General features: G+C 39.3%; 6 protein-coding genes across 12 annotated transcripts; 2 read left to right on the forward strand and 4 right to left on the reverse strand.

The window, feature by feature from the left end:
* Nucleotides 1-158: 158 nt before the first annotated feature.
* TRP1 (tryptophan biosynthesis 1) lies at nt 159-4363 on the forward strand. The gene is made up of 10 exons (XM_023663575.2): nt 159-596; nt 710-853; nt 1253-1414; nt 1525-1608; nt 2089-2277; nt 3344-3434; nt 3530-3589; nt 3675-3793; nt 3869-4003; nt 4078-4363. The coding sequence occupies exons 1-10, from the start codon at nt 348-350 to the stop codon at nt 4093-4095; spliced, it is 1251 nt and encodes a 416-aa protein (XP_023519343.2). The 5' UTR covers nt 159-347; the 3' UTR covers nt 4096-4363.
* A 712-nt stretch (nt 4364-5075) lies between these two features.
* Nucleotides 5076-12700, reverse strand: LOC111782764 (uncharacterized). Of its 5 annotated transcripts, XM_087120511.1 has the most exons (14): nt 11340-12700; nt 10597-10742; nt 10088-10223; nt 9536-9663; nt 9249-9450; nt 8934-9172; nt 8747-8858; nt 8524-8668; nt 8290-8432; nt 8030-8199; nt 7475-7780; nt 7344-7399; nt 6536-6753; nt 5076-6421 (listed from the first exon to the last, which is right to left on the reverse strand). In XM_087120511.1, exons 3-14 carry the CDS (start codon nt 10167-10169, stop codon nt 5241-5243), a joined length of 2982 nt encoding a protein of 993 aa, XP_086976637.1. In that variant the 5' UTR covers nt 10170-10223; nt 10597-10742; nt 11340-12700; the 3' UTR covers nt 5076-5240. The 5 variants fall into 5 exon arrangements, with proteins under 5 accessions (XP_086976637.1, XP_023519336.2, XP_023519335.2 ...); XM_023663568.2 differs by lacking the exon at nt 11340-12700 and having other exon boundaries at nt 6536-6750; nt 10597-11315; XM_023663567.2 differs by lacking the exon at nt 11340-12700 and having other exon boundaries at nt 10597-11315.
* Nucleotides 12701-12773: 73 nt separating this feature from the next.
* Nucleotides 12774-15902, reverse strand: LOC111782773 (uncharacterized). 2 transcript variants are annotated; one of them, XM_023663577.2, is made up of 5 exons: nt 15670-15901; nt 14709-14774; nt 14385-14518; nt 13630-14040; nt 12774-13483 (listed from the first exon to the last, which is right to left on the reverse strand). In XM_023663577.2, the coding sequence occupies exons 2-5, from the start codon at nt 14733-14735 to the stop codon at nt 13069-13071; spliced, it is 987 nt and encodes a 328-aa protein (XP_023519345.2). In that variant the 5' UTR covers nt 14736-14774; nt 15670-15901; the 3' UTR covers nt 12774-13068. The 2 variants fall into 2 exon arrangements, with proteins under 2 accessions (XP_023519345.2, XP_086976638.1); XM_087120512.1 differs by lacking the exon at nt 14709-14774 and having other exon boundaries at nt 15670-15902.
* Nucleotides 15903-16079: 177 nt separating this feature from the next.
* LOC111782767 (putative apyrase 7) lies at nt 16080-22729 on the forward strand. Its single transcript, XM_023663572.2, has 3 exons — nt 16080-17858; nt 18285-19899; nt 21701-22729. Exons 1-2 carry the CDS (start codon nt 16709-16711, stop codon nt 18818-18820), a joined length of 1686 nt encoding a protein of 561 aa, XP_023519340.2. The 5' UTR covers nt 16080-16708; the 3' UTR covers nt 18821-19899; nt 21701-22729.
* LOC111782776 (uncharacterized) lies at nt 18837-19778 on the reverse strand. Of its 2 annotated transcripts, none has more exons than XM_023663581.2 (2): nt 19579-19778; nt 18837-19449 (listed from the first exon to the last, which is right to left on the reverse strand). In XM_023663581.2, exons 1-2 carry the CDS (start codon nt 19776-19778, stop codon nt 18999-19001), a joined length of 651 nt encoding a protein of 216 aa, XP_023519349.2. In that variant the 3' UTR covers nt 18837-18998. The 2 variants fall into 2 exon arrangements, with proteins under 2 accessions (XP_023519349.2, XP_023519348.2); XM_023663580.2 differs by having other exon boundaries at nt 18837-19488.
* Nucleotides 21233-22666, reverse strand: LOC111782772 (plant UBX domain-containing protein 10). Its single transcript, XM_023663576.2, has 4 exons — nt 22130-22666; nt 21864-22037; nt 21663-21788; nt 21233-21590 (listed from the first exon to the last, which is right to left on the reverse strand). The coding sequence occupies exons 1-4, from the start codon at nt 22664-22666 to the stop codon at nt 21363-21365; spliced, it is 1065 nt and encodes a 354-aa protein (XP_023519344.2). The 3' UTR covers nt 21233-21362.
* Nucleotides 22730-24105: the final 1376 nt, after the last annotated feature.

A 24105-nucleotide genomic window follows, 5' to 3' on the forward strand; every position in this document is an offset into this window, starting at 1 on the left:
TTTTAAAAAATTTCTTCAAATATTTTGTTTCTCTCCCCAATAGATACGGGAATTATAAAATTTGAAAATTAAAAAATTCATCATTAAAACTTTATATGTATTAACAATGGCATCAACATTCTTTTTTGAAACCTTTGGAACAAAATATTTTGTCTGCACCAATAAATTACCATTTAAAAAGGAAAGAGAAAGGAAACGACGGAAAAAAAACCAGTGCCAGTGGGAGTAGTCGAGCGGCGACTTCGAAGACGATCGCTGTAACGACAAATCGTTATCGTTCGTCTCTTGTAGAAAATCGTCGTCACGTCGTATTCGGGGCCGAAGCCTGGTTTCGACATCCGTTACCAATGGCGTTTTCCTCGATTCTATCTCCGGTTTCGTGGCATTCTTCTTTCACTTGCAATTCTGAAGCGGCCTCTCTGTGTTTTGCTACCTTCGATTGTCCAAGTCCTCAGCGAAGGCGAAGCTTTAGCAAGTTCAGGGGTCTGAATTTCCACCGTCCGCCCTTGATTTCGTCTTCAAGAACGGTGGCCACCGCTGCTGTGTCACCGGCAGCAGTTGCAAATTCGGCCGTGCCAGTTACTTCATTCACTAATGTAATTGGTTTAATTAAATTTGCCCCGTTTTCATTTCCTGGAGATTCCTCGTTTGAGAATGTTTTTTTTTTTTTTTTCTCAAATTGTTCTCTTTGAATGTTGACTTCAAACAGTTGATTGAATCTCTGATTAATCGCGTGGATTTGTCGGAGGATGAAGCGGAGGCGTCTCTTCAATATCTTCTCAACGATGCCAGCGAAGCATCAATTAGTGCTTTCCTCGTGTTACTCAGAGCCAAAGGAGAGACTTATGAAGAAGTAAATCCGTCGTTTGAACTACTTTCTGAGTTTGTGTTGGTTCTTGTTTCAAAGAATTGAAGTATAGTTTAAGACGTTGTGCATAATCGACATATTTGAATTACTTTGTGTTTATACTACTTGTTGCAATAAATAATAGTAATGTAGTTCAGGATCAAATCAGTAAGAACATCCGAGTAATTTCTATGATCAACTGATTGTTTTTTCCGATTGAGGTAGAAGACTTGTTTGTTCCAACCTTTCATTGCGAATGTTGAGACCCAACCCCTTTTATTGTGAATGGAAAGTGCTTGATCAAAGGTCATAAGAATAAGAACAGCAGAAACATTAATGAGTCCTAAAAGATGGAGATAAGCATCAAAGGAGTAATTATTTGAAATCACGTTTATGATTAAGCAGATTGTGGGACTTGCGAGGGCGATGATCAAGCGTAGTGTGAAAGTGGATGGCTTATTTGATGCCGTTGACATTGTTGGAACAGGTGGAGATGGAGCAAACACAGTAAACATCTCAACTGGTGCTTCAATCCTTGCTGCAGCATGCGGCACAAAGGTTGCAAAGGTGAGAAAAAGATTTTTCTGGTGTACCTTCGATGCTGTAATTGTTTGAAACATATTTGAAAGATTATATGTACTAAGTGGAGATAACAGTTATCAACTGCATATTTGCAGCAAGGAAACCGTTCGAGTTCTTCAGCATGTGGAAGTGCTGATGTCTTAGAGGCACTGGGGGTAGTTATTGATTTGGGACCTGAGGTTAGTGCCTTGCTAACTTGGTTTTAAGCGTTTTACTTGTATAATGTGGTTCTTGTTTGTTGATTAAACTATACAGATGCTTCTACCATACTATGCTAATGTTTGACATCAGAAGGATTTCAAAAAATTGACAGGGCTATACTTCATAGTTTCTGGCTTGCTTTCCCAATCAATTAAGTGCAGCTGTAAATTGGAAATAATTAAACATGCATCTATCAGCCCTGGCCTTCATATTCATTCCATATTTTGTTCCTTTATTTTTGTGACTTAGTGATTACTCTGTCAGGCATTCCTTTTGTTGATTGCCACATAAGACTTCACAAGAAGTTTCATATATCATAGGGCATAAAACGTGATGAAAAAATATCATGCGAGAATTCTCATAAGCCTGCGTGGGTTTAAGAGTCACGATTGTCAGGTTTTTATGAGGAAATAATTTATATTCATGACAATAATTCAAGTATTGATCTCTTGAAACAGGGAGTTGCCAAGTGTGTTGGTGAAGCTGGAATGGGCTTCATGATGTCTCCCAAATACCATCCTGCAATGAAGATTGTCAGTCCTGTCAGGAAGAAGCTAAAAGTAAAAACTGCATTTAACATACTGGGCCCTATGCTCAATCCGGCTAGAGTTCCTTTCGCTGTTGTTGGTGTATATTCTGAGAACTTGGTAAGATTGAGCTAAAGTTTATAATTCCATTCCTCTGTTCTCTTAGAAAGGGGTGTATTTTGCATGCATCCTTAATTTGAATGAAGCATCGTGTTGCTGGATGGTTTAGGAGCTTTAATAATTGGTATTCATCTGTAGTAAATGCTGTCTTCAGCAGAGTAGTTAATCACTATATTAATTTAAGGAGGCCATAGTATACTCCATACAAATTTGATCTGCATCCTTGTCTTTACTCGAGAATCTAATTAAATGCTATTGTAAGGCTTAGACTAGCTGTGACACAAAATAAGGTGTGTCTTAATCATGCCACAAAAACTTCATGGTGAATGACAAGATTGTACCATACATATTTGGATTTAGGGTTTTTTTTTTTTTTTTTTTCTTTTCAATTTTGTAGTATTATTTTTAAGGTTTTAAGTTACATTTAGTTAGTGGTCATTATGATATTGATGGACATGAGAGTTGCAACATTTCAATTGACCATAGATTACTCTAAGGTTTATTTTCAAGGCTATAAATAGTCATTCATGTTGCTGTAGTATGAAGATTTTGGATATTAAAATGAAAGTTGCATATTATGCATCTTAAGCCATGAGCTTGTTCTTTTGCATTTTTCGTGTTTAGATTTGTATGCTAGAGTCATACAAGTAGTCTTGACCAAGCTATTGTGTGGAGTGATTCGAATCATGAGTTTAGAAACAAGTTTTCTTTACTCATGATCTCGATCATCAAGGTAATTTGTTCCAAAACTTTCCCTTAGGTTGATTTTTAATTGTTATTTGGATTCTTGGATTATTTAGATACGAATGTTTTGTTCTTCAACAAGGTTGTTAGATCAAATCCCAAGAGTTTCATAACAAAGTGTTTCAATGAATTAATTACTTGACACTGAAACATCTCACTTTATTTGTATTTAATTCATTCACTTTGTTTTAATATATTGTGCGGAGTTCTTTTTCTATGATGCATATAGTTAAAAACTTTTCACTACCGTCTTTTGGTTGGCTATCTTTCCTCTAATTTCATCTATGAGCATATTGGTCATTAAACTATTCTGGCTGGACAGGTCCCCAAAATGGCTAAAGCACTGCAACTATTTGGCATGAAAAGAGCATTAGTAGTTCACTCGGAGGGCTTAGATGAGATGAGTCCCCTTGGTGAGATTTGCTTCATGGTCATATATACTTCTCTCTCCATGTTGGTGCTTTATATACAATTTTTATCTAACGATTATGTATATAAACGTATACAGGACCAGGACTTATTCTTGATGTAACACCTGAAAAGATCGATAAGTTTGCCTTTGATCCATGTAAGTGAGTCCATGTTAAATTTATCATAGTTCGTTGATTATCAATTAGAAAAGTCCATCTAAAATCTTTAAAATTGTGCAATAGTGGATTTTGGCATCCCTCGTTGCACTATAGATGACCTTCGAGGTGGAGACCCCAATTATAATGCAGAGGTCTTGAAGCGCATTTTATCCGGGGAAGAGGGGCATATTGCAAATGCACTTGTAAGTTAATCTTGTAATCAAGTATTTTCCATATGTTATGTTGAAAATACGCTGAATTGCCACAACAATCTTCAGATCCTTAATGCTGCTGCCGCCCTTCTGGTTAGCAGCAAAGTGACCACCTTGGCCGAGGGAGTTAAGTTGGCTCGTGAAACTCAACAGTCTGGAAAAGCCATGAAGACTCTTAATTTGTTGATTGAACTCTCCAATGTAAGTAGTAGTGTGTACTTTCTCAATTTCCATCTGTTATTAGCAGTTCTCATTCCCAGTTCGAATGATTGCAGAATCTAAGAGAAGCATAGGAGCGCTTACAATTGAGCTGCTGAGTAAAGATTAAGAAGACTGAGAACTTATCTTTTGAATATCAGACAAGTTTGAAAGATGAATTTCCGTCATTTATATCTGCATCCGACAGCTTGAGTTTACCATCTCTGTATGCAGAGTATCATTTTTCATAATGTTTGTATTAAGGCTGTGGAAGTTTAATGTTTAGCCAAATAGTTTGAGGAGTTTAAGATGGTTGTGTTTCGTTTTCATTATAAATAATAAAAAAATATATGCTTAATTTTATCACAGTACTCATATATGGGTTAAACTACCTCACTTGTCTCTTTTATTTTTTATATTTTTTTTGCAAAGAACTCATAGACTATTGTAGTTCCTCTGTACTGCTTCTCAGTAGCCACTGCAAGGACGCAAATGGTGATAGAAGTTGAGAAAGGTTGGGAGAGGTAAACACTAGCCAGCCATTGTGCAGAGAAATTATCGGCTGTTCTTGCCATCGCAACCACTGATGTGCTTTCCTCCGATACAGACATTAGGCACCATGCTTTGGTATGTTCCCTCCACTAAAGCTGACTGAATTGTATCTTCATCATCACCTTCATATCAATGAATTCCTCAACATAATGTTTGAAGAACATTCACAAGCAGAGAAGCTCAAAGAACTTGTTATGAGTAATTATACAGCTCAGTCATTAATATTCAATTGATGCTGGTCTTCATTGTAGCGATTCGAAAAGTAGGCAAACACACATGTTATGACCAGATGTCACTCGTTCTACATCTTCATGTTTTATCTTGTGAATTGAGTCATCCAGAATCTGTACTCAACGTTGATTATTTTACTCAAACAATGAAGAATTTTGCAGATAGCGTGATGTGCATGAGAGTGGATAAGACTCCAGGCAACTATGGGGTTTTTCAGTCCACACTTTGTTTCTTTCTAGAGTAAGTTGCTAATCTTTTGGGGAAATCTTGGATTTGTTTCAAGTATAATGCATGAGAATAAGTCTGAAGCTCTTATACATTTGATCCAACTATGGAACCAATCACAGCTTAGAACCCAATCGTCTGTATTCTACACCCAAAATGATCCAACTATGGGATGATAAACTACCAATGAATGAACTTCAGAAGATCATACTAATACATTTGTGTTTTAGTTTCACTTGGATGAAAAAATGGTTTCAAATTCCTTGTACAAGCCTCTGGATTTAGACCGGAAATCAGATGAACTTATGGAGGAGCTTCTACTACTTCTGCTCCTACTTCTCCGCCCCCATAGTCCGCTCCACCGTGTACCGCTTCCTGAAGGATCATTTGAAGTTCCACCTTGCTCTTTAGTGAAGCTTGCCTTTGCCAACTTCCGAAGTTGTTTCAACCACGGTTTCTCATTACTCGAGCTTCGACTGACAGACAAGTTCCTATCGGATGAGTTATCCACGGTTTCGGAGTCTCCGTTAAGGTTCACTGAGAATATACTTTCCAAGTTTCTAGTGAATCCCTGTGGGAGAAACAGGAGGAGGAATCCAATAAAAGCCACTTTGAGTCCTGAAGAGAAAGATTTCCCAGCATGGTCAAGCTGCTTTGCCTGTTTGTACAAAGCATACCATTCATTGATCAGTTGAGGACAGTAGCCTATAAGGAACAGCACCAGCATGGTTATTCCGAGTTTCGTCTGAGCACTGATTGAAAAGTCGTTATCTATGAGAACTGCACAAATAGCAAAAAGACTGACTTCACATGTGTTCGAAATGATCTCGACCAACTGAACCTTTTTCTTGATAAATGGCTTCTTGAGAACAAGGAAAAACAGCTGAAATGATGAGATACACAGTAAGGCAACCGTTGGAGTTCTGGAAGACAGTGTTTCCTTGTAGGCACCAGCCATGATTCCAAGAGTGACTCGTCTGATAGATTCGAGGAGCGTATAGTATATCCGAAGGATGCCAAACAGCTTTTGGATGAATGGTGCTTCGGCATCTTCTGTTTCATCGTCGGAGTCAATAATCCGATCGCCACGTTTGTTGGGATTCGCCACAGAAATCTGTGAAAGCATATACTTTGGGGGACCTCTAAGATCTTCAAACATTGGCCCAAAAATGATCAGGAAAACAGAGTTTGGCTGGTTTTTCCAAGTCCATTGACTTCTCTTGCCAGGACCTAGAGTTACACGAACAAGTTCTTGATACCAATGAAATTTCTGGCCTTCTTGATGAACTTCTTTGTACTGAAGTAGCTTCCCGAACGTGATTCCGATCGACAGAAACAACAGTAAGGCTAGCAAAAGAAGCGACAGAACACCGAGCAGCAAAACTCCAACTATTACTCCTGCCAGAGCTCCACCTTGCACAACCAAAATAGATATCAAAACAAGTTAAAATCTTTTAGAAATGCACTCTGTCCTTAGGTACATAGAGGAAATAAGACGGTTAAAGAAGAGAAATGTGCAGAAGCTACCTCGGAATAGCGCGCCTGAGGCCATGGACATGGAAGGTAGTGCTACAAATGCAAGGAATATCTCAAATCTAGGGAAGGTAAGTGCTCCATAGCTTCCCTGTGTGTTGTATATTTTCTTTCGACATTTCATGATAAGAAGGAAAAGCGCATGGAGAAATATCAAACTGCCAGCAAAAACTCCAAACCAGAACATGCTTCTGTAAAAATCATTCCACCTGCTAGGATAAAACCAACACGTTCATTTACAAAATGAGTTTAAAGATAGAACCCCATATCCCAACAATGTAGCAATACAATGTAGCAATTTTCTTAGCTCATAACGTTAGTCATTTTACGTAATGGACAAAAACAGACAATATCAACTAGCAGTGAGCTTGTGCTGTTACAAATGGTATCAGAGCTAGGCACCGAGTGGTGTGCCAGTGAAGACGTTGAGCCCTGAAAGGGGGTGGATTGTGAGATCCCACATCAGTTGGAGAAGGGAACGAAACATTCTTTATAAGGGTGTGGAAATCTTTCCCTATTAGATGCGTTTTAAAACCATGAGGCTAACGGCGATACATAAGGGGCCAAAGCGGACAATATCTACTAGCGGTGGGCTTGGGCTATTATAATATCTAATTTCCATCGCCCCAAAGGAACAGTAAATTGTTGAACGAGAATTGCCCCATTTCATCCGTTTTCACAAGCATTTTAGCTTGGAACTTTACATTAGAATGCAAATAATGGAGCTTTTAGGTCCTAATGTTTTGTGTATATTTCCATTCATTTTCATTCATACATAGAAGAAAGAACCAGAGATACCTACCGACTGTAACTTCCTGCTCCAAAAATATTATCAGCTTGGGGTTTGATATTTTGGCTCTGTGAACAAAAAATAATCTGTTTATAAAAAAAGTTCATCTTTCATGCAAAAGAAGACAAGTAATTCCTTCTTACCTCAAAAAATGATCTGTATTCCATTGGAGTAAGGGGCAATCCATATAACTGATCAACCATAGTAAAGTTATCGCCTGGAACCTTGTTTTGAAGAGCTTCTGAATGAAGAGTTTTGGAAAGATAAGGATTTGATCCAGTAAAGGGGCTGTAGCCACTTATATCAGGACGATCCTGTTCATTTTCCCAGGGAAGCCTAAGGTAAGGAATACTCCATTGCAAACCCTTAGCAAATTCATAGTACTCAACAGGCAATGTAACCGGCAGCCATATAGATAGCGCGAAAATTTGAATGTGGCAAGCAATTCTCTGCATAGAAGAGAAGCAGCTTAATATGCTGTATACTCAAGCAATCTATCTTGGATAGATGTTTATGTTAGTAAGAAGATGCCACTTCGAAGTGGTCGATGTTCGGATTGAACATCTATCCAAGATGGTGAAGTGAGACTTTTAAGAACATTTTGGTGCTTGTAACCGAAAAAGTCGTACTTCGATTCTTCTCGATCTGAATCCAAAACAATTGTATTCAAACATGCTCAATAGTGAGAGACTGCTTACGAAAATGTTCCTTGTAGGATTATATGTCAGAAAAGAAGATGATCTCATGAATACTCCTTCTGATTGAAGGCTAGCTGTTGATACAGTCAGTAGTCCTGCTGCAAGGGATGTTGCCGTGAATGTAGCGATTGTAAAGATCGAAACGACGGTAGATATTTTTGGTATAGAATCTGCATATTTTGTTCACAACATATCTTATATAACAATTGAAATGAATAAATGAATGAAAGCAAAAGAGACTTGAGTATTTGAATGCTTACAGTGCCACACTTGCAGAACATTCGATGCTAGATTACGATTTCCTGCAACGTCGACTGTTACATTTTCAGGGACACTGACAGATACGACTTTATGCTCAGCTTGTACTTCAAGGGAGTACGTATTCCTGCCCATCTCACGAAAGCTGGACCGTAGAAAGAGTTTATAAGGAAAAAGACGAGCAAACACAATCTGGTTTCATGAAGAACTTAACCTACATTTAAACATAAACTTGCCTTAGCAAACGACCTCCACGAATCGATACACAGGATGAGTTGAAATCAAATACAGGCTTAACGAAACTCACAGAGACCGAAAATCTTTTGTCTTTTGTCCTCGTATAAGTAGTTGTACTAAGCATCACGGTGGGCCTAAGAGAATCTGAAATTCACAGTTTGTATTGAATTCTGAAATTCTCAGACTTGTGAAGTTCATAAGTTTACAAGGAGAAATGTTTACCATAAAGGAAAGTAACTGGTGGAAGTGGTGAAACAGGGTTTCCTTGTCTGCTTATTATAGAGTTAGGCTTGAGGCTTACTGTGATTATGGCAATTCCCGAAACATTTGTGACCTGAAATAAGGAACTTCATATCAAGTGAAACATATACAAATGAATATCAGAAACTGAAGGGAAAAAAACGCTAACCGAAAAGCTGAATCTGCGATTTCCGAGACTCCTTCCATGAATTGGAAGCAACCTGCCTTTGCTTACTTCAAGAGAATTCAAAACTTCCAGAGATGAATTAAGAACTGACTCTGAAAAGTACAAATAGAGCTTTAAGTTATCATATTTATTTGTTGCTTGTACCAGTCTGATGTCGTCGTTGAGCTGGATTAGCCTTTCGGGAACACGAGTTTTCAGGTTAGGAACTAGTTTTCTTCTATCTGGAAGTTCAGAAGTTTGTGTTACGATTGCAAGAGAAATAACAAAATGGAAGTAATGATATGACAGTAAGCTTACCAAAGTGTACATAAGAAATGGAATTTTCTGTTCTTGTGAATATGTTTCCTGCACTATCAGTACAGAAGTTCTTATCCATTACTAATATAATTCTTCCATATTGAATGGTAGATGCCAAGGCCACAGACAGTGAATATTTGAGGTTGGGCTGAAGAACTTTGAAAGATGATGGTATAACATTCCCTTCACCATATACCAGTAGCTGCAGTGAAAAGAGAAAGATCAAGAACAAGAAACTTCTTGGCAGTATCGTTAAACCGTACGAAAACAAACAGCCACCTACTCACGTTGCAGGCCTCGACAGATGAACATCCGAAACCTCCACAAGGTTCTGAGAAAGATATATTTACAGAAACATTTAGAGCGTTTGTGAATGCTGTTGAGGCCATAATAGATGCTGTGGGCGGAACTGTATCTGCAAAACAATGTATAGTAAAGATATTAGCAAACTCCAAGGGAGAATACTAAGACTTGTCTTTCAGTTTGTGATTGTTATGTGAGACTGAGAGTTCAAAATATACAAAATTTCCACTTTATTTATCATCTTTTCAAACCTTGAAATGATGCATGTTGTTTCGAAACCTGGTAGGGAAAATTTATACGATGACAAGGGCAAACAAAAAATGACGCATAGTGTAACAGCCCAAGCCTACCGCTAACAGATATTGTCCTCTTTGGGCTTTTCCTTTCGGGCTTTCCCTCAAGGTTTTTAAAACGCGACTGCTAGGGAGAGGTTTCCACACCCTTATAAAGAATGCTTCGTTCTATAAACTTCAGTGAAGTTAAGTAGCTGATGATCTGTTGACTGAGAACAACAATGGAGATTCTTAGATTCTTACCAACAGTCCAGTTGTGGCTAGAACAGCCAACTCCCTTGGAAAAATTAGTGCAGACCTTGAATCTATGCTCTCCATCCTCCATATCAGAGTAGAAAATCTTTCTGTCATTACAGTTTAAAGAGTGGCTGTTATCCAGCTGCAGGAGAGAAGTAGAGAAGCCCTTGAGTATATTATCAATGAAAGAAGAACACTGGAACACGAAGATAAACACGAGGAACCACATTTGCCAATTCTAACATATATAGATCAGAATGTTCTGTTTTAAAGTTCAAACAATCTAGTAGCTAATTCTCAGTAAATGGGAGTCAAATTCTGAAATTTCCCTCTTATTCTCAAGAAACTAGAGTCTTCCATGATACCATTCAAGAGGTCCATCAAAATAAAGACATCAACAGACAAAAAGGCTTCAACATCCATGATCTTACAAATCAGCCAACTAAACTGAAGGAGTATATTGCAGAAGAAGAAAAGAACAAGCGAGCTTAGAGAACTGATAGAGTTGAAGTTACCGAGCAACTGATGTTGCAGTGCTTGCAATTATCGCGGTGGCCGTTCACTAAAATTTCAAACACAAATGTGGCTGAGTTTAAGCGTGAGAAAGCATTAGGGGCCTCCAAGAACTTCACAGTGATCTCAGAACCATGGCAGCGAGCTCCTAAACATAAAAGAGAAAAAACCCAACAAAGACAAACCAAAAGTGCAACTTTAAGCAGACCCATTTCAGAAAAGTACCAAGTTTGCAGTCTGAGACGTGAGGCCAGGAATCAATTGGCGTAAGGAGGACATTTTGGAGTTATGACTAAAAAGGATGAGCTTTCAGAGTAGGTTATGCTGTGGAAGAAAGAGTGGCAATGGAGTTTAGGCAAGGGCATGGGAAGAGCTTACAAGGAAACAATAAATGGTATTGAAGAGGCTAATTTAGTGGAAAATGAAGGCTCAAGTAAAGAGACAATGAACAAGAGAATGACATGCAGCCTACAAGATAAGCATTTTCCCTGGCTGATTTAGAGAGAGAAAGAGAGAGAGGGATAGTTTTTTTAAATGAAAAATGGACAGAAACCAAGATAGTGAAAGAAGCACCATCGTTTTTTAGCCCAAATGGTCGTTTAGTCGATCAAATATCTTCACGGAAGTGATTCGAAACAATAAAAAGACTGTTAACCAGCTCAAACATTTAAAAAAGTGTCTTTTAAAATTTCAATGTATTATTTCGAAGTTCTAAACTATTTTCATAGGAAAGTTCATGAAATACCTCGACAGATGAGGTCAGTCAAGTTCTAAACTAACATGGAAGTGTTTGAATTTGAGACTTCCTGAGTTTTCTTTCATTTATTCTCAGACCCTGTTTGAAACAAACGGGAAATTTGGGGTGTCTGACCCATATTGGAACGAGCAGCGACATGACATCGCCATTAACGGCAAAATAGGAAAGCAAGCATTCAATAAGCAGAGAGAAAATTGTCAAGTCGGGTCTGTTCTGTATTGTTTTGGGCCCATTTTCAGGTACATGAAAACCCTTGTGTCCTTGATGAGTAAGCTTGCAATATGGGTAACCAATTGGCAATGGGCTGCCTTGAAAACCGAAGGACAACCTCTGTTTCATTATCTCCTCTTTCTCTCTCGAAGCACAGCCTCTGATTCATTATCTATCTCAGTGTCTCAGTTTGGATAAAGATTTCGAAAATGGAAGCACAGCCTCATGTGTCAATGCTGGGAGAGAAATGGGGGAATATTGACATTAGGCCAAAAGAAGGTGACAAAAGAGATAAGAATTTCGACATCAGGGAAGAAGACAAGATGTGGGTATGTGAAATTTTGGAGGGTATGTAGGAAAAACCTAAACTTCTCTTGAAAAATATATGCTGACACTGCAAAGAACAAGGAATAATCCAAGATTATGAGGAATTTGATTATGGGGTTAGTTGCTGAACCAAAAAAGGAGGGGTTGGATGAAGAATCAGAAGCATTAATGTCGCCATTAATGCGAGAAAGTGGGCTTGCTATCATAAAGGAAGTCAGACCATTCACCATTCATATTCTTTCTTTCACTGCCTTGGTTTTGCAGTGGATTTTCCATAGTGGGCTTGTTATCAATGGCTTCCCGTTCTTGTTTAGGCTACTACATGAAGGCATCAATGAGGCAAGAAGGTGGTGTCCAATGAGATTGAGATGAACTTGTTTTGCCTCATCAACACTTTCTTTCATCAGGCCTCCATGTTCTTATTCTGTCTTGTTTAACTTTGCTTTAGTGCACATGGACGACTCCAGATTGAATTTCAATATGAAGCCAATTGGAAGAGGAGATGAACTTGGATCATTTGTTGCCCATATGCTACCTACCTTTTGCTTTTCTTAAGGATCAAACTCATCCTCAACTGCTGCCCATGAACACATTAGTCAGTTACAACTTCCAACCTTCAAGATCTCGAGTCCTCTAAGATATGTTCATACCTTCGCTACCGTTCCAAGTACCCATTTGTATTGAGATTGCACATTGATCATTTCAATTTATACGAGTAAATGATAATGCGTATACTGATTCGACATTTCCTCGGATTCAAAAGCCAAATATCGTTCGCTTCATTACATTTCTTTAACTGATGGGAGTGTCATCAATCAATAGCTATTCAAAAGTTAATATAAGCATTTGTTAGCTTCAGTTCACCAAAATGAAGATGAAACAATATAATGTCGAAAGACTGATGGGTAACATTCAAGTTGACAATGCTTACACACACATCACCATAACAGGACCAATGCAAATTAATGTGGGGCCTCTTCCAATTAAACAACAATCACAAAAATCAGACAACTGAAGTCATTCTGATCCTTCATTAGCTCACTAAACACCAAGAAACCACAGTAAAAGTGGTTGGCCAGCCATGCTTTAATGACGAATCATGCCTCTTAGATAATGTGAAAAAGAAACCGAACCAGCCTTTGCTCTTGGTAAAGATTTGCCTCAAAATACAAACCGTAGTCTAAATCAGATTAGCTCTCTTCAAAAACCTGGTTGTTTTGCAGTAGTATGGCCAAGTTAATTCCACACAGTCAAGGTACCTCTCAACAACCCACTCTCTTAACTCTATGAGCTTTCTTGGTAATCCTTCTTTGTAGTCTAGATTCTTAATGATGATTATAGATTGCAAGAAACAAGCTATGAACTCTTCTTTAAGTTTCCCTTGTATGATATGGTGATGAGCAGTCTGGTAGTAAGTGGGGGAGTTCCTAATTAATTTAGCCGTCTGCTTAAAGCTGAAGATGTAGAGTGCACACAACCAGTGAAACATCCTAATGTAGAGGGCAGTCACTAAGGGCCCCAAAACCCAAAGAGGGGTCAATTCTCTTGAAACTTCAGCCCCATAAAACACATTGACCACCAGGTACATAGGAACACTGAAAAAAGAGGGGCATTTAGAATAAAGCGATTGGTTCTTAGCCTATGCAATATGCGACGTATAAATACGGATCATACGTGACAGTGCTAGATGTGGAAGGGTAGAGTTTCTTTGTATGCATAAAACAAGTAAATAGCTACTTACAATATTAGCAGAGGTATCTTCACTGATGCATTAAGTCTCAGAAAGTGGAACCAAACCCCTTGAAGAATCTCGTGGCTTCCCTTTTTCTTGGACTCTTGCTGAGTACCCGACATCTCTGCCGAGGGCAGATCCTCCAGAATCCCATCCACATCTTGACTTACAGGTTGTCTGCGCAACAATTCCAACCATTTCTTGAACAAGTTTTGAAAAGCAGGGGATGGAGCAATATCCTCATTTGCTCCAGAGGCATAGCAAAGTGGAACATTGTTTGCCTTAAGCTTTACAGAGTAGTTGGGAATCTTAGATCCATTGGCTACCCCACCGGTCGCATCATCTATACGAGCACTGCTTTTGAAAGACGAAACTCTCAAGAGATTAGGCCTTGGTCCACATAATCGAGGAGTCCCTACACTGAAAATAAGTTCCATGAGTTTGCGAGACAAGGATACGCACACCGTTTTTCATATGACACAAGGATACAGCATACACATAAGTGAGACTTCAGGGGCAAGCATAAACATATCCCAAAGTATACCGACAACAAGCAAGATGAGAAGTAACCAACCAACAAACAATGACAGAAAAAGTTATAACTTGGTATTATCCACTTTAATCGCAAAAGCTTTCTATAACCCAGTATCAAGGTCTCACCCTCACTAAGCTGGGGCCACTTGAACTAGCCACAAGGCCTGGACTCAAGAGAAAGAAAGATGACCAAGAAAAGAAAAAGGTGGAGAGATTTTCAAAGCCCTTACCTTAAACAAATATAGCTCCTCAATGGTGTTCGGTGTTCAGCTCTCCCAAAAATGCGAACAAATGTTACACACTGTTCTAAATTCAACGAGCCATTCCAGGACAACAATCTTGATGAAAAATCTGCATAAGAACCCTACAACACGTGCAAGGTTGTACCCAGTTAGGATTGCAAACGACCAAGCAAAAGTAAAATGTGGGTGTAATATCAGGTGCATATGGAATACAATAACAAGATGAATAAGGGTAAATAGTAGTTGTTAGCCAACTGATGTCGAAGAACTTTGAAAATTTCTTCATGATTCTCTAGAAACCTCATTCAATACCTGAGGATGATGGGTAATCAAGGCCATCTTCTAGACCTTAACGATCAGATCATATAATCAATGCACCTGATTCAAACAAAGAGAAAACATACCTTATCGATATTTTATTACAGAAGTACTGAAATACAGCAGTCGACAAATTCGCTAAAACATGGAACGACAACATGGACGAACTATCTCTATTCTTGATTACAAACTTAAAAACTAGACAAAATCGTATGAAACAAAAATTCAAAACAGACCTATCCCAAGTACTGATACAAAGAAGGTAATTTGACATGAAAATCAGCTCGTATTGAAAAAGGAATCACAATCTCCCAACTACACATTTGGGGAGCTGAATCATTATAACTACCATGGCTAGAGATGCCCGCCCGCCGAAAGCATGTAACTTGATGTGAGATCCCACGGTGATTGGAGAGGGGAATGAAACATTCCTTATAACGGGTGGAAACCTCTCCCTAGTAGACGCGTTTTATAACCGTGAGGCTGAGGGCGATACGTAAAAGGCCGAAGCGGACAATATTTACTAGTGGTGGGCTTGGACTGTTATAAATGGTATCAAAGCTAGGTTCCGAACGGTGTGCGAACAAGGACGTTCGGCCCCAAGGGGGATGGATTGTCAGATCCCAAGCATTACTTATAAGGGTATAGAAATCTCTCCCTAGTAGACGTATTTTAAACCGTGAGCTGACAGCGATATGTAACGGGCTAAAGCAGACAATCTACCCGTGGCCAAATAGTGCATAAAGCCACCTTCGTAAACTATCAGAAAACAAATCAGAACCGCAAAGGCCAAGTGTCGAGTCGGATGAACTGATACATTTGAAGGCAGAAGCTCGGGCTTCCAGTAACCAACCTTATCTCAATTGTTTCTCCACACCCCTTGCATGTCAATTAAACAACTCCCTAATTTCCAGCATACATAAAACCGGACAGCATTGGACTTGAACATACTAACCTTTGAAAAGGAATTCATGTCCCCTTCTAGTTCAGCAGCAGAGACAGAGAGGGGGGATCAAAACGAAATCAACAGCCTTCCCGTCGACAATCAAAGTTCTGGAAACAGAAAACCCATAGGAAGAGAATAACAGATGGAGATTTGGGGAAGAAGGAACCCGAAATGGCGAATTGAAGGTCTTTAAGGGACCTCCGATGGTGGACGGTGAGGACGCCACAAAAAAAAACCAGAGGGTAAGGTAGCGTTAATGGCTATTCCGAATAGGACATGAGTGACCCGTTTAGGAAACTGGGTTGACCGAACCGACTCCAATGTGGGAAATGAGTAACCCGTTTAGGTCATTGTAACAATGTATGATAAATTCTATTTAATTTATTTATATATGTAAGAATATACAGTCATTTTTCAGGGAAAATTTTGAACAATTATATATCGCCAGGGGCGCGGCTGCGCGGGTAGTTCGTTCGAGGATCCAAGCCACTCTCTCTGCAATCACTAGCTTTGACGCGAGAGAGGGAGAGACACAGTGGCGGAACAGAGGATTATTGGGATTCCAGAATATCGTCTCAGTAAGCTCCATCTCTCTAAAGCTTTATATATTTCCAAATCAATCGATTTCTTTAGAAGTGTGAGATTTTCTGAGAATTTAGTGACTCGTCATTAGTAGTTTGATGAAGAAGTACCGGCAATTGATGTGATTTGCTTTGATCTCATCCAAGTAGATGCCGAAGCGATTTTTCTATATTTAAGTTTAATGGACATGCTTGATCTTTGATCCATCAGATTTCATTTGCCTCATGAGGTTCCGTTTTTTTATGAATTAAGATTCAGGGATTTGACGTAAATAGAATCTAGCGGCTGTTCCTCTTCCATGACATCCTTGGATCTAATAATTCAGTCATCTGGTCGTCATGATTTCGCTACTATTAAGTTTGTTGATATTTTTCTTCCAAAAGGGAATTTTCATAGAAAAAGTTTAAAGGAAAGATTGTACCTAGAAACTGTAGATCATAGCGTGCTTACATCTTGATGTTTAACCATGAACCCCAAGTCGCCTTCGAAACTTAAGCCGTCACCAACGAGATTCTCTAAGCATAAATGGATATTAAACGTAACTGTTATTGTCGTTGTTACAATTTTGATTTCACGTGGTGCAATTCTGGCATTCAAATCTCTAGTTTCTAATGCATCGAAAGAGCTTTATTATACTGTGGTCGTGGACTGTGGAAGCACGGGCACACGAATAGATGTATATGAATGGACGTTGGGGATGAAGGATGGTAGTGAATTGCCTGTTTTATTGCGTTCTTTTCCTAACAATTCAACTAAAAGTCCGCTTCGAAAGAAATCTTGTAGCTATCACTGTATGCAAACCCAGCCGGGGTTGGATAAATTTGTTGGCAATATTTCAGCTGTAAGGGCTTCTTTGAAACCATTGATTGAGTGGGCAGAACAGGAGATACCGGTTGAAAGGCATGCAATTACTCCTATTTTTGTTTTATCTACTGCTGGACTGAGGAGATTGGCAAATGAGGATGCCGAGCGGGTTTTGGAAGACATCGAGGCTGTTATTAAGGAGCATTCTTTCATGTATCAAAAAAGTTGGATTAGAGTACTGAGTGGTATAGAAGAAGCGTATTATGGTTGGGTTGCTTTAAATTACAAAATGGGGAGCTTTAGAAACAGTTCAAGGTCAGGCACGTTGGGAATTCTTGATTTGGGTGGTTCCTCGTTGCAGGTTGTGATGGAATCAGACCGTAAAAGAGAAGAAAGGGAAGAAATGCACTTAATGAGATCAAAAGTTGGATCCATTGAGCATCAGGTTTTGGCTTTCTCATGGGAAGCTTTTGGTTTGAATGAGGCATTTGATAGGACTCTTCTTTTGCTCAATCAAACACAGCAACTTGGAGAAAGTAATATGACTACAGTGGAGCTCAGACATCCTTGCCTTAGTTCAAGTTTTATGCAAAAATATACATGCTACAATTGTTTAAGCCATAACAATACGGGCCAGGGGAAATTGAGTCATCAAATCCCCAATCTTGGATATCCTTTTTATTTGGTTGGGAAACCAAATTGGGAGCAGTGCAAACGAATAGCTAGGGCTGCTGCAATCAATTCCAGCACTTTAGCTTGGTCTGAGCCTATCAACGCTACAAAATGTCTTGCTAACCCGTCATCTTTGAATGGTACGTACCACCATGTGTTTTACCTGTTGGCGTTCCTGATTTTACACATTGGCAGAATATACGTCTGTTTTCCTTATTGTTCTCAGGACTCGGGATAAATGCAGAATTTCTTAATATCTATCATGAATTAGTAGAGCATTAATTGCCTGATTATTGTCAAATTTTTCTTAACAAATCAAATGGTGAATTGAATGCATAACTCACATTACTTATCTGTTACGTGGATTATCTTACATATTCCTCCATATAGGACCACCTGTTAGTCTCTAGGATATTTAGACTTCCAAGAGCAATTTGTTGGGACTTACTCTCGAAGTGCATTTTTATCATTTCATGAGATTTTTTGGGACTCCCCTCCACCCCACCCAGTCGATTTGCGAGATTTTGGTTCAAATTCTCATTTCAGTATCGTTCGTGTAATCGCAGGTGGTAATAATACAGTTGTGCACATTTCCACCACACGTTTCCATGCTCTATCAGGATTCTTTGCAGTCTATCAATCAGTAAATCTGTCTACAAGAGCCAATTGGACAAACATATGGGAAAGAGGCCTGGAGTTATGCTCTGCTTCTCAAGCTGATATGACGCTGAGTGTTTCAGGAAACCAAACTAGTTTGTGGCAATATTGTTTCCAGTTACCTTATATGGCATCACTCATTGAGGATTCTCTCTGTCTTGTTGATAAAGAAGTGATTTTTGGTCCTCCGGATGTCTCCTGGACTCTAGGAGCCGCGTTGATAGAGGGAGAGTACTTATGGTCAAGTTCAAGTACAACAACAACAATTGAGAATCACAATTCAACTTTGGGAAAAATTGAGCCTATATATGTATTTCTGTTTCTTCTGTGTCTTCTATTGGTTGTTTATTATAATCAAATCAAGCTACCTATGTTAGGCAGAAAGGCAGCAGCGGCTGGGGCATCTCTGCCATCTTATGCCCTTCCAAAACACAGGCCGAACTGATTCAGAGATGGTCTAGTAAGTGTCATTTACATTCGATTCATTCAATAAAATTGTAGTATCAAATACATCAACTGTATTGAAAAACATCAAGAATGTTTTTTTAGACAGAGGCATGAAAAACATCAAACTTCATATGCACATATTGAAACATGATTGCTGTTTCCCCACCACTTTGAACTTAGAATGCAGCAATGGCACTGGATGTACATCCATCCAAATCGGCTGCATCGACATCGACCCAGACTTCATTGACTCGTCCAATCAACCGGAAGGGCGAGTCGTATTGGGCAATGGCATATGCATAACCCCTTTCAGAGGTGGCATTCACCAAAGGGAACCTACTCAAGCTGGTGGCGAGTTGCTCTGCCTCCCTTATGACCTTCTCATCCCTTGCAAATCCAGAGAACTTTCTAACTGCAACGCAATGAGCTTCCCAACCACAGGGCTTCAGTTTCAGTTCAGGAAGGGGAAGAGGTGGTGAGGCTTGAAACTTAACCGGCAGATAGAGTTGGACAAAATAAGAGGACGAGTGAAGAGGGCCAGTCCCTGGGACAATGCTTGTCAAGACAGGAGCAGTCATGGCAATCCTTGACCAATTCAGATTGGCACCTTGTATGTACTGGAACAGTCTGCGCAACATGATCAATGTAAAGTTTACCCAGATGCCACTAGTGAACAAGTAATCGACGAGGAATAGTAAATTTGGGGTTGATGGGATTGAAATACATAGTGGAAACTGGAAATTGGAAATGGGTTACCTGTGGAAACCATATTTAGTAGCTTTCTCGAAGGATAGGTCTTGGACGGGAGCGGACATCCAAGTGGACTTTCTGTAAAATCTGATTTCGAAGTCTGATTCTGTATGAACAACATCGTATTGAGGTGATTCGATGGCGATGCAAAGACTGAGAATACAGAAGAGGTTGACAAGAAAGATTGATAATTTCGGATTCTCCATTCGACTCGGTCGCTCGCTCTACGTCCTCTTCTCGTTCCCAAATTGGCATCTGGAGTTCATTCGGAGCAACCAGTCAACAGCATCATTTGGGCTGTATCGACCATGGCATGGCCCATTTCAAGTAAGCCCAAGATCTCTCTCTCTCTCTCTCTCGGAGTCGCAAGACATATTTCAAATCTCATAGCCTTGGCTGGTGCAAAAACATGGTAAAAACAAAACAAGAATTAGAAGAGTTATCGAGTGACAAAACAAACTAAGCATATAAAAGAGCCAAAAACAAGACAAGAGACAAGGGACAAGCGCACATGATAAAAGACAGCCCCAAGAACAAAAAATCATGCAAACAAATTCCGAGTGGGAGACATCTGCAGGCACATCACACTATTACGTACTCAACCAAGTAGAGTAACTTTGAGATTCCACGTTGATTGTAGAGGGTAACAAGTGTCAGCGAAGATGCTGGACCTCGAAGGGGGGTGAATTGTGAAATTTCACATGGTTGGAGAGAAGAATGAAACATTCTTTATAACGGTATAGAAACTCCTCTCTATCAAACACGTTTTTAAAACCATGAGGGAATGCCCAAAAGCAAAAGCTAAAAAAGGACAACATTTTCTAGCGGCGGGTTGGGTTTAGGCTATTATAGTAAGAAAGAAATCCAATAGCACAGACCAAAAAGTGATTTGAAAAACCATGACCCGAAGGTTATGCTCGCTCTTGCCAAAGGCTATAACTGCACACCAGGCCACTCGATAAGTTTAAAAACAAAAACAGTTACCTAGGTTCGCTATTGTGCCAGGTCCAAGTCAACTTAGTAGTCCAAGTCAACTTAGTAGTCAATATTGTATGAGAAATATTAATTAAAATGAAGAACAATTGTTCTTAGTCTATGCTAGCGACGTTTAAATTTGAAGTGACAACATGAGTTTGGTAGAGATGATTTGGGATAACTTTTCACCCACCATGAGTTCTGGTCCTCCACTACTTGAAGCTTTGTTTTGAGTACCCTCTATTGACAGTCACGAAGCTATGATTATCAATCACCTCACTTTTCTCCGTTTTAAACTTAGACCATGGAATCATTCCTACAAAAAAGTGATGGGGAATCAAAACTTCGTGATAATGTTTCCCTTAGCTAAAGAAAAAGGAGATTGACCAGCTGCGTCTTTATGCAACTTTCTGCCCCTAACACCATCAACCAGTTACACAGGTTTCGTTAAACCACTTACCATTCAACAATCTTGTAGTATAATAAACCATCTTTTCTCTCGACTAGTACGATTAAGCTTCTTTTTAGAACGTTTATTGTTAAGCATGTGAACAAGGATATGTTTGTTGGTCTATAGAAACAGTCTTCACTCTCAGAAATAGTTCAAAAAACGTGATTAGATTGCAGGAAATGAAGTGATACGTAGGGGTCGCTAAGTGTCTAACATAGTGGTTATGGATTGTAGTCAGTTCAATAAGGCTTGCTTGTTGTATATGCTGCCATAAGATATCAGATTTGTTTATCTCAAACAAAGTAGGAAAGTAAGTGCAGGTCTTATCATTGCCAAGCTATGGTGATCATGAAAGTAAATGGCATCACTGACGCTCGAGGAACAGGCTTGCTCTTGGGTGGAGGCCAGCATCTTTCAGTGTCATATTCATCTCATCCATGCCGTATACTCTTCTTGGGAAGCTTGCTATCAATCTGTAGTTTTCAGTACCTGGCAGGCCGAGCGAGTCGATATAGCTGTAAATCGACTTCACCTTGTCCATGCTTGAAAAGCTTTTCTCCCTCCTTTCACCGTTTGGAAACCTTATTAGTATCTGAAAGATGATTCAAGTGATAATTAGACTTAGTTCAATGTTAATAGGAGTAACCTTAGCTCAGTTATATACCTGGGAGCTAGGCTGAGAATCCTTTGCTTTACTTGCAGGATCCTTGTTTGGAGAATTCTGCTTGAGCCTCTCGTCGTGTGCTTTCTTCGGTATCGCCCGAGGTCGATTTTTAAGTCTTTCCCTCTCCTAGATCAGGAAACCAGGTAGTATTTTTATAGCTTAATCTTTGGAATTTAGATGGGATTTTGCAGAAGATCATACCTTGTCTTCTTGAAGAGCTGCATGATATGCTCTGTCTTGTTCTTCTCGAAGCCTGTGATCGGCTCTTATCTTTTCGTCTCGCTTTAGTTTGGAGCTACCAAAAGCTGATCCCTGCTCCTCCATTGTCCTCTGTAGAATCTCCACCAGTTCAGCTGGAGAAACTGGCCCTTCAAGCTAGTTAAAGATGAAGCAGAAGATCAAACTCGAGCGTGATCTCGTTAACCGTTTGATTAAAACAGAAAATTTGGAACTCGAACCTAACCAACCTGTTGCAGGACTGTTATGCTTTCGCCTCGAGTTGGAGCAATTACAGCACAGAAAGGGAAGTTGGTAGCTCCCAATGTTGTAGCCATTTGTAGGCCATCTCCTCTGTTGGCAAGTGCTCCCCAAGAGATGAAGTTAGCATCAAGAAACTGCACTACTAGCTCTGAACGCAGTGTCTCCTCACAGAAAGAGGGAGTAAATGGGTGATCTGGTGAATGTAAATACAAGAACAAGAACTTATGATCATCTTCTGCTATCTTCATGGCTTCTGCAAATCGACAAGCGTAAAAGAAAGGATGCATCGAGCCATACTGATACTCGAAACTGGTCAGGAAAGACCATTCTTCCGGGACGTTTTGTACATCCTGCTCTAGAATCTGATATTGATAACTGGATGGCAGTGTCTGGCTTCTTCTACCTCCACCCATAACTCTTGAAAATCCTCCTAATATACTTCTGGGAAGATTAACCATTCGTCGAACGATGCCGTTGATCGAAGCCTCGGCTAATCTCGACGTTTCCCTCATCGTTGATGACATTTCTTACTCTAAACTGGGATTATGATACTTTTAGCAATGGACTGATACCCTTTGCAAGAGAATCAAGTGTCTACTTTCTTATGCTTTGCTTGAAACAAAATCAACCACAAATGGTGAAGAGATGGAGCTTTCAAGAATCAAATTCTATGCTTCTTTTCATTCTTGAAAGTTCATGAACAGAAGAATGTTGCAGATTTATAATGGAAAAGAGTAGGTATAAGTGACCCAATCATGTATTATTCTCTGTTCTTTATCAGATGGGTTGCCTACTTCTTCACTTGCTCCCACAATAGATATGCTAAGATTACAAAAAGAAACATGAACAAGATCACAGCACATGAACCATGCTGCTCCTAAGTTCACCCAAACCCTTCTTTTAATGCATGATGCTTGCTGCACCTAGTAGATCCTAGTAGATCCTGTTGGATGATGGAAGTCTCACGTCAGCTAATTTAAGGAAGGAATGATCATGAGTTTATAAATAAAGAATACTCTCCCCATTGGTATGAGGCCTTTTAGGAAAGCCCAAAACAAAGCCATGAGAGCTTATGCTCAAAGTGGATAACATCATACCATTATGGAGAGTCGTGTTCGTCTAACAGGTCCTACTCATAAAGGATCAAGAAGGTATTCCTCTCTTAAGTCTTAGGCTCACCCAAACCAAGCTGATATTGTGAATCACAGACAGCAGACAAGAAACCTTTAGATTTTACACTCATGTTGAGTTTGTAAGAAGCTTACCGATGATATTGTAACAACACAACCCCACTACTAGTAGATAGTGTCCTCTTTAGACTTTTCTTTTCGAGTTTTCCACATCCTTTATAAAGAATGTTTTGTTTCTCTCTCCAATCGGTGTAGGATCTTACAATCCACCCCCTTCGAGGCCCATCGTCCTCGCTAGCACACTGCCTAGTGTCTGACTCTAATACCATTTGTCACATCCTAAGCCTACTTCTAGCAGATATTGTTTCTTTAGGCTTTCCCTCAAGGTTTTTAATACGTGTCTACTAGAAAGAGGTTTCTACACCCTTATAAAGAATGTTTCGTTCCCCTCTCCAACCAATCTTGTCGAACAAAGCTGAAAGGGAGAGCTTTTTGTGAAGATATTGATCCTTTATTACCTATCAATCACTGTGGAGAACCCAGTTCATATTCTTGCTACCTTTTTATCACTCTATAACTTGGAATTTATGCTGTTTGCTCAAAACATGCTTGTCCAACAAGTAAACACAGCCACTTTTGCAGTCTCCTTGTCCAAAAAAAAAACCCAATTAATTTTCTTTAAAAATATTTTACTTAATATTAAAGTATTTAAAAAGAAAATGGTTTATTTAATAAATAAAAAAATACGAAAAGTGACGGAAATTTCTGGCTTTAATTTATTTTATTTATTCTTTCATAAAGGTTGAAAAAAGTGGTATAGTTTTGTCTTCACA

This window comes from Cucurbita pepo, chromosome 20 (genome assembly GCF_057944985.1).
Source record: "Cucurbita pepo subsp. pepo isolate OVF chromosome 20, ASM5794498v1, whole genome shotgun sequence".
In the NCBI taxonomy this organism is placed as follows: domain Eukaryota; kingdom Viridiplantae; phylum Streptophyta; class Magnoliopsida; order Cucurbitales; family Cucurbitaceae; genus Cucurbita; species Cucurbita pepo.

Bases quoted from the DNA above. Each gene is read 5' to 3' on its own strand.
- TRP1 (XM_023663575.2), top strand. From the start codon at position 348: ATGGCGTTTTCCTCGATTCTATCTCCGGTTTCGTGGCATTCTTCTTTC. The intron at 1,415-1,524 runs GTGAGAAAAAGA...GCATATTTGCAG, and splicing joins GCGGCACAAAGGTTGCAAAG to CAAGGAAACCGTTCGAGTTC. The intron at 3,794-3,868 runs GTAAGTTAATCT...AACAATCTTCAG, and splicing joins GGCATATTGCAAATGCACTT to ATCCTTAATGCTGCTGCCGC.
- LOC111782764 (XM_023663567.2), bottom strand. From the start codon at position 10,806: ATGGGTCTGCTTAAAGTTGCACTTTTGGTTTGTCTTTGTTGGGTTTTT. The intron at 9,173-9,248 runs GTAAGCTTACTG...CTGAACTTCCAG, and splicing joins CATTTCTTATGTACACTTTG to ATAGAAGAAAACTAGTTCCT. The intron at 8,859-8,933 runs GTTAGCGTTTTT...TCCTTATTTCAG, and splicing joins ATCGCAGATTCAGCTTTTCG to GTCACAAATGTTTCGGGAAT.
- LOC111782773 (XM_023663577.2), bottom strand. From the start codon at position 14,735: ATGGCCTTGATTACCCATCATCCTCAG. The intron at 14,519-14,708 runs GTATTGAATGAG...CACGTGTTGTAG, and splicing joins TGATTACCCATCATCCTCAG to GGTTCTTATGCAGATTTTTC. The intron at 13,484-13,629 runs GTAAGTAGCTAT...CTCTTTTTTCAG, and splicing joins AAGATACCTCTGCTAATATT to TGTTCCTATGTACCTGGTGG.
- LOC111782767 (XM_023663572.2), top strand. From the start codon at position 16,709: ATGAACCCCAAGTCGCCTTCGAAACTTAAGCCGTCACCAACGAGATTC. The intron at 17,859-18,284 runs GTACGTACCACC...GTGTAATCGCAG, and splicing joins TAACCCGTCATCTTTGAATG to GTGGTAATAATACAGTTGTG.
- LOC111782776 (XM_023663580.2), bottom strand. From the start codon at position 19,778: ATGGAGAATCCGAAATTATCAATCTTTCTTGTCAACCTCTTCTGTATT. The intron at 19,489-19,578 runs GTAACCCATTTC...CTTGTTCACTAG, and splicing joins ACTAAATATGGTTTCCACAG to TGGCATCTGGGTAAACTTTA.
- LOC111782772 (XM_023663576.2), bottom strand. From the start codon at position 22,666: ATGTCATCAACGATGAGGGAAACGTCGAGATTAGCCGAGGCTTCGATC. The intron at 22,038-22,129 runs GTTGGTTAGGTT...ATCTTTAACTAG, and splicing joins GCATAACAGTCCTGCAACAG to CTTGAAGGGCCAGTTTCTCC. The intron at 21,789-21,863 runs GTATGATCTTCT...TTCCTGATCTAG, and splicing joins CAGCTCTTCAAGAAGACAAG to GAGAGGGAAAGACTTAAAAA.